General features: G+C 33.4%; 1 protein-coding gene across 1 annotated transcript; it reads left to right on the top strand.

The window, feature by feature from the left end:
- Positions 1-288: 288 nt before the first annotated feature.
- On the top strand, positions 289-6,059 carry LOC136235023 (GDT1-like protein 4). Its single transcript, XM_066024538.1, has 13 exons — positions 289-606; positions 714-782; positions 2,520-2,579; positions 2,656-2,703; positions 3,276-3,364; positions 3,455-3,491; positions 3,569-3,616; positions 4,251-4,319; positions 4,386-4,430; positions 4,529-4,590; positions 4,690-4,762; positions 5,078-5,167; positions 5,732-6,059. Exons 1-12 carry the CDS (start codon positions 589-591, stop codon positions 5,147-5,149), a joined length of 690 nt encoding a protein of 229 aa, XP_065880610.1. The 5' UTR covers positions 289-588; the 3' UTR covers positions 5,150-5,167; positions 5,732-6,059.
- Positions 6,060-8,636: the final 2,577 nt, after the last annotated feature.

An 8,636-nucleotide genomic window follows, 5' to 3' on the forward strand; every position in this document is an offset into this window, starting at 1 on the left:
TTGTTGGAAGAATGTTATACTAGTTTTTTAGGTATAACAAAAAATACATTATATATTACTCTTATAATTAAAGGACCATAATAGCCCCGGGATATTCTACTATAACCTTTCGAATAAGAATATATTCATTCTGCTTCAGGGAAAAAAAATATATTCATTCTATAAAATAAAATAATATCCATTCTTTTTGTTTTTTGAGGAAAAAATAATATCCATTCTAAGACTAAAAAGATTTGCTGAGATTTTTAGAGGAAAATAAAAAATATTATTACTGCTGATGATACCATACCATTTAACTTTTGTTTTTTCGATCGTTTTCAACTCCACGCTCTGTTACCCTGAAAACCACGCTTTCTCTCTCCCTCCCTCCCTCTCCATATTGGCTCCTTTCTAATTAAGCGATTCAGATTTCACTTTCAGACTCCTCAACGACTGAGCCGACTCGGAGATTCTCTCTTCCCTGATTCGCGTCATCAATATATTAATATTATCAGCGAGGGGTTAAATCTCAAACCCCTCCCTGAGCAAATTATACACCTTTTCTTTATTCTCTTCAGGTCAGCTCTGCTTTTTCTTCTCTGAGCAACAATGAGCTCAGTTGTGCAGGTAATTGGTTGACCAACCGCCTTCAATGCCTATTCAGTTCGTCCCTCTTTGTTTCATTTTCATCTAAATTTATTTATGCTGATTCAATTATTATTTTGGTGTTTAAGGGGTTCTCTAAGTCCCTCGCCATGACTGTACTGTCCGAGATCGGGGACAAGACCTTTTTCGCTGCTGCAGTTAGTATTCTTTCTATTGCCTCAATACATCTATTTTCAAGCTGGTTTTTGATTGAATGCTTTCTCTTGTTTCTTTATCTTCCCTTTGTTTTAAAGATTGTTTGTTAGCTTAAAGGTACGCTCGGGTTTAGGTGAGAAAAAGTTTAATAATACAAGGTTAGATAATTACTTTAAAAAGGAGGTTAGTTCAAGGTTAATTGTAGTCTCACCAAATTCGTCTAATTTGGGAAGGGTGGCAATTTCGGTTTTCTGTGTCCAAATACTAATTTGGAGTTTTCCTTTACAAAACCAAGATAAAATTATCTAACCTAAGCAAAGATTGATTGTTTATCTTTTGATAACTTTAATAATCCACCTCACCATCCTTTCCATTCTATTAATTTCCCTATCGGACTCCATCAGGCTTACCACTAAAATAGGGAGACCATAGACTTGGGAATGCAAAAGTAGCTGGCATTTTGTGCTAGAAACATATGCACGCTCTATGCAACTAAATTTTCTCTGCTCAGCTGAAAGTTGTTCAGATATTATCATACGGAGTCTACTTTGATGTTTAATTTTATAAATTATTCCTATTAATTGGAGTATAAACTAACTTTGCTTGTCTTGGGACACGGAAGCGACATGTAATCTATTCTGGCTGTATTATTATATGACACCTAAAAGTCAGGTTGTTCATAATAATCGGTTGGATACCACAGGTCCCACTAGCTCAGGAATCAGATTCGTTCTCTTGTTTAACATATCTCATATGTGTTCTCCTCAAGTGTGATTATGTATTCATATGATTAAAAATATAACTAGTGGTCTTTTTCCCCTGGATATTGCCTGTATTTTCCTGAGGTCATGTTAAGAGTTTTTCTGTTAGTACAATACATTTAGACAACCCAATAATTTTCGAGTTATTTTTTTTAATCTGCCTGTTGGCTTTGGTGCAAACATTCACAAAAGTTAATTGCTTGCTTATTATTTTTTCTACATCACTCTTTTACTTCCTCTGCCACGGTGAAAGTAATTGTCAAGTTTAGCTCTTCTACTAGCGGAGTGTACTTGCAGTTGTGGCTTCACAATCATGCTGGGACAAAACCCTTTACTTGCAAGGGATCTAGAATTCTGTAGAATATCTTTGTGAGCATTTTCTGTAAGAGTTGTCTGTTGTTCGTCATTTAGGGGATGGAAATGAACCATGTTATAGTCTAAGTGCAGAGTTGACAGCTTTTCCGAGTTTTGGCGATGGTTGCCTTAATATGCTAAGTGATTGTAGAATCTCCACCTGATAAAAGACTTCAGGAAGAGTTCTTACATCATTGAGTATGCGAACCTAATAACTTATGTTGTCTAGTATTAGAAGGAAAAAAGGGTTATGGACACAATCATTCGCTGGACCTTCATATTTTAGCCAAACCTACCATGAAAGTAAAATCGGGATTGGAGTTATGATACAAAAGCAGATATTGAGGATCTGATTTGCTATAATGCCCCACTTGAGTATCAGTCAGTATTATTTTATCTAGATTCCTTTCAATTTCATAGTTTTGAGTTGTTTGTTTTAGTATCATGCTCCTCAGTTCATTTGTGTGGCCATTTGAAAAGTTAGAAGGTAGAGGTTCTGCCACTACCTAGTTTCTTTTTTTGTTCGTGAAGTGTTAAAACTTGTGCTACAATCTTGACTATTTTTTGGAAGTTCTTACACACACTTCAATTGTTGGTTGACTGATATGTGGTGCTTGTGTCAAGATCCTGGCAATGCGGCATCCGAGACGACTTGTTTTGTCAGGTTGTCTGGCAGCTTTGATTGTAAGTTTCTCTCTCTGTCTGTTTTGTATCTCCTCTAGTGACCATATTATTAGTTGAATGATGCTTTGTTCTGTAGGTGATGACTATACTTTCTGTTGTTGTTGGCTGGGCAGCTCCAAATCTGGTAAGCTGTATGATAGCTTTCAGGAAGCTCTTATGTCTCTGGTAGTTTGGATGAGGTTTTAGAACATATTATGATACTTACTATTTTAGTTGGATGGCTTCTCATTTATGCTTTACAACTTGCTTTCAGAAAATAATATGTTTTTATTAATCTGTTGCTTGATGAAGATCGATTATAAAAACTGGCAAATGAGAAGGGCACATGTAGCAGCAGCTTAAAACTTTGGCTTCCTTTCTGTAGGTGCTCTAGATTGCTACTGCTTTGTTTTCATTGCATCTATGTAAAATCTAACAGAAGTAAAACTAAAGAATGTTAAAATACATCTATGATGGATTATCAGCTTAGGTGCTATTACAATCACTTTTTGGGCTAACTGTATATCGGTTTGATTGCTTTAGTACATTTTGTCTCTTAGTGATACTGTTAATTGATTTGCTCTGTTAGTCCTGCTGTATGTACTTGATACAGTATATATTCTGTGTTAATGGACTTTTTTTCAGTTAATACTTGATGTCATGTTTTCTTTTTGTCAATTTTTTTTTATTGAATTTGTGATTTTTTTACTGATGCAGCTCTCTCGTGCATGGACTCATCACATAACAACAATTTTGTTTTTTGGATTTGGGATCTGGTCCTTGTGGGATGGATTTACTGACAAAGGGTATTTGTTTTTGTGAACTTAGTTTTGCACTCACCTTCAGGCTTTTAGAATATGCCTTTCTTAAGAGGTTAATTTCTATTCATTCATCAGGGATGCCGAGGAATTGTCTGAAGTTGAAGCAAAATTGGTTTGTTTTTCCCCTTGAATGATTTTTACATTTGCAAAGAATTGTACTTCTTTTATCGTGATTATCCATTTGTATAGGATGCTGAATGGAAAACCAACTCAGGAACAACAAAAGAGGGTGTCAAGGTAGGATACGTTTTCTAACAATCTTAATTTCTAAGAGCTTTTTGTGCTCGTTTTTTCTCTGATTGATTGGCTTTGATATTTCTGTTTCAGTTTTTGCCCTTCCAAAACTCCTTTTTCCAATCAGATTATGACAATCATATCTTGCAAAACTAGAAGTTGCTTTACTTGAGAAAGAGCGACTGGATTGGTGTCCGGAGTATTTGGTGTTAGGCATTGTAGTGTGAAACTGCATATATGCATGCATTCTTCAAATACTGGATTTGATCATATGTTGGAAGCAGCTAATTGTTTCCTAATATTATGCTCTTTTCTTTGTTAAGATCAAAGAATAACTTTTATTATTATATTTGACACACCCCATCATGCGAATGCTCCTAGGCTTGGAGCGTGTACAATAAAGGCCCATCGTACCATGTATTGAAGTTCCATCAATAAATGAGGTTGGCAGGATTGAAACCCTCGACCTCTTGATTTAAGAGGCTTTGGTACCATGTTAAGTAACCATTTTAACCAAAAGCTTAAGTTGTTAGTTAAAGTCCAAAAATACCTTTTATTATTATCTCTACAATGTTTTTGTTCTATAATTGGATTTTTTTATTCTTGGCAATTTTAAAAGTGCAACATTTGTTCTTAGGCTGATGATGACCTGAAAAAGCAGAGGCGCCCATTTCTCTCCCAGTTCTTCTCGCCTATATTATTGAAGGTAAATATAATAATAAGCTATTAAGCTAAATTGTTACTGGATAACAAACTCATGCTGCTTGTGCAGGCCTTTTCCATCACATTTTTTGGCGAATGGGGTGATAAGAGCCAGGTAAGAGGCAACATTGAATTGCATAGTTTGAATATTTGTTAATGCATTTACTTTCATGTAATTCTGTATTTTTGGACAATCTATGGCCGTCATTTCAGATAGCAACCATTGGTTTGGCTGCAGATGAGAACCCACTTGGTGTTGTAATGGGTGGAATTATGTAAGTTGGTGTTTCATGGAGTGATTCTATTCTCTTGTTTGGCTTACAGTACCTTTTATGTCTATAGTTTATTGTGTATTCATTTGTTCTTTTTTTCAGTGGGCAAGCACTTTGTACTACTGCTGCTGTTGTTGGTGGAAAAAGTCTGGCATCTCAGATATCTGAAAGATTTGTAATTACCAATTCTTGATTCTATTTTTTTTTTTTTTTGCTCGTTATAATTTAGTTTCCATGGGTATGGCAATTATAGAGAGAAGTTTTAGAAGGGGATTAGAGAAATAAGTGCCAGTCCCTATCAGACGTGCCTTGTTTATTCTTGTACTTTGTTAAATTTGCAGAAGAACTTTTTGTGAAATATATTTGACTAAATTGTATATATGCTGTATGCATGTAGTTGATTTTTGACACAATAATATTTAAAAGAAAAAGAACAGTATTGAGATGCTGAGGAGTATGTAACGGTAGAAGCTTAATTTCTGTGGTGCAGGTTGCGCTGTCGGGTGGAGTTCTTTTTATTGTTTTTGGGATCCAATCTTTTCTCTCAACAGCTGAGCCATGATGCACTTGCATAAAAGCAGTAAGTACTTCTGAAACACTCAAAATCTTTAAGTGGCACATCTTACTAAGGTGGGCGTGAATGGGGGAGGCCTTTCTAATGCATATTGCACCAAATGCAAGATATATTTGGAATTATTGTATGTGTTCTATAGATTCTGGGTTATATTTCTGAGGAGGTAATCATGCATGCATATACTGCATTTGTATATGTGCTATTAATTTTTATTTGTTTTTTGCTCAGAAAAAAATGTAATGACTAACCACATCATTTCAACTATCAGATGCCTATTTATTATGTTTTTTACTACACCATGATTCATTATTATTATTGTCCATTAACCACAGCCAGTCTTTCATAAAAAAAAAAAAAACCACAGCCAGTCACTACTGTGGTCGTAGCTTCACTGTGACGACCACCACTGCATATAAGTTGGATTTATTTCATTATGTATTGGCTATATGTACTTATGTGTTATGTTCCATTACATGTTATGGACATAGCCAAAGTTTCTTTCTCGTTCCGTGCTTTGTTTTTGTCTTCTCTGAACAAATAAAATTGTTGATATGAATGTGTATAATGCAGGCAGCAATATAATGCTCAATTGATATCTTGAGGAAGGATTAAGAAGTGATATGTTAAGTCATGCTCGATAAAATATTACAGTACGACTTGTAGCTGCATTTATTCAAGGACTGAAATATGGTTTAGGACCTTTTAGGTGAATTCAAAACCTTTAGACTCAATTACAATGTTGGGAGTTAAGTTGTCGAGCATTGTAATTTGATTATTTCTGAGAGAAACTGTAAATTCAGAAACAATTGATATTACATGAGGTATAAAAGGTTAGATTGACAAGATCATCAGGCAATTTGTTGTCCTATCTGTAATTATTCTATTAATTTGTTGCTTATTTTGGTGTAGGTGAGATATATGCTTAAATAAAAGAATTCTACTACTACTAGATATTGAAAATTATTCTCTCAGTGATTAAGCTGGAGACATACTCAGAATTCTGGAGTTGCAAGCGATGCTTGTTGAGATGCTGGGAAACGCCCAAACTATTTCCATTAAAACTTGTTTCTGACTAGTTGTGTTTTTAGGAGGGGTTAATATAAGAGTTAAGGTTATGGAAGGTGTCAGTCACGTATAAACACAGAGGGGACTGAATATGTAATTCAGATCCCTTATGAGCTAAATTGTGACTTGTCTTCTTTCGTATTGCTATTTTGGACTATAGTGGGTTGTTAGTCTATTGTGAGATTTGTAACTGTATTTCCTGACCTTAGCTCTCTTTAGAGGTTATGTCTTTGTGATAAAGGACTATCGAATGAATTAACTAAATTTCTTTCCTTCTATTCTTCTCCATTCTTTTAATTAGTTAGTGCTAGAATTCTCAGTTTTGACATTAGTATCAAAAAAATTCATTCCTTAGCCATTTAATGTGGTCTGTATGATCCGTGATTTGCCATGAAATCTAAAGCAGCTAAACGAGCACGAGCAGAAGATATGGAAGAATCAGAGCAACAAAACAAGGGTTTGGAGGTACAATCCAACTATAAATGATGCGGACTCGGATGCAAGATGTCTAGGCAACATAACAATACATTGATCTCTATATCAGGAACAAAGCATTACGAATGGAGCACATCAACTCTCAACAATGTCTAGAGGAGATGATCAGCAAATCCTTCTCCACCCTTGATCAAACTCATCCAACCTAACCCTGAAACTTCTTCACCACTCAAATCACTTTCCTCTAACCTTTATAAGGATAAGGGAGCTTCTTCTTACTCCCAAATTAACCCATATCAAGCTATTTTGGGTAATCCAAATAACTTTGGCGCTAGTGCTCCTTCTAGTATACTTTCCTACTTCATTTGAAAGGTAATCGCGACGGTCATCTCAGGCCATGAAAGGCGGGCAAGGTGCTAAACACGACCGCCTTACCTTGCCGAGAGAGAGGCGATCAAGGTGTGAGAGCGACTGCCTCTAGATCTTGAGGCATTTTAGGGAACTTTAAGAAAAAAATAAAAATAAAAGATTTAATGATGAGATTTTAAATAAATAAGAAGAACAAACTTCTTTGACTTTTTTCAGAATTTTATCGTTACATCTCTATTTCATTAGTTTCTTCAAGAGTTCCATGACTGTTTTACTTCAAAAGCTTCTTTTCCATGCGATAGAATTTTAATCTGATTTCTTATTTGTTTTTGTTGTGATGTTTTGTGGGTTATAAAGTAGGTCTGGTGGGTAGGTGGTAGTGGTGGAAATGAGGTGGCTAGATTTCACTGTCGAATGTGGCTTTTTGTGGAATGAATAACGCCCTGTTCTTTATCACTTAATTTCAGTAACAATCAGTTCAATTCAGTAGCAATCAATTCAATTCAGTTTCAGCATTCAGTAATTTATTACTATTTATTATATTATAATTATTTATATATAATTATTATAATTATTATAATTATTTATATATAATTTATCATTATTTATTATTATTATTATTATTATTATTTATAGTTTATCATTATCTATAAATTAGATAAAAGTCAAGAAATGATAGTTTATTAAAGTATATATCGTTTAATAAAAAAATTAAAACTAAAGTATGCATTCATATTATGAATTATTTTTCAAATTTACCGAATTTATAAAATTGCACCATTTTAGACGTTAGAGGTAAAATTACTCCTGGCCCAAAACGTTATTTTTGCACTTTAACCCTTAATTAAAATAAAAAGTTAAGAGTTTGTATTCATAGGCTTTTATCGAGCCAAGATTTTATCAACCCGGGCTTTTATTTGATATTCAATTTAGCTTTATCTTTAACAATATATTTATTTATTATTGATATTATTAAATTTATTAGAACCATTATTATTATTATTATAAGTTTATTAATGTCCAATATTATCATTAAAATTATTTTAAAGTCTAATATCATCATTATTGTTAAGTTCGGTTAAGTTCGGTAGCATTCCGTTAAGTTTAGTAGCATTTAGCATTCAGTTCAATGCAGTTCAGTTTTTTTTTTCAGCGATAAAGAACAGAGCCTAAGTATTATATGTATTTTATTTTAATTAGTATTACAATTTTAAAAAGAATGGTGATGAGACTTGTTTTCTATAGTTTATTTATGTTTACCATTTAAATAAAATCTATTGTAGGATTTCACTATGACAAAATAATAGTTTTACGGTCTAAGATCCTGTTCTTTTTGACTTAATTTCAACATATTCAATAGCATTCAGTTAAGTTCATTTAATTTAATTTCAGTTAAGTTAATTTAATTTAATTTCAGTCAAAAAGAACATGGTCTAATGTTTATTATAATTCTAAAATGTAATAATAAGCGTAAAATCTATATGTATTTTTTTTTTTTTTTTTGAGTTAATTTCATTTTTTGTGTTTTTCTATTTTAGTAGGCTCACCTCAAAGCAATTTTTTGTTTGTTTCGTCTTTGGCCTTTAAAAATCATGTGACCTACCTA

This window comes from Euphorbia lathyris, chromosome 1 (genome assembly GCF_963576675.1).
Source record: "Euphorbia lathyris chromosome 1, ddEupLath1.1, whole genome shotgun sequence".
NCBI classification, from domain to species: domain Eukaryota; kingdom Viridiplantae; phylum Streptophyta; class Magnoliopsida; order Malpighiales; family Euphorbiaceae; genus Euphorbia; species Euphorbia lathyris.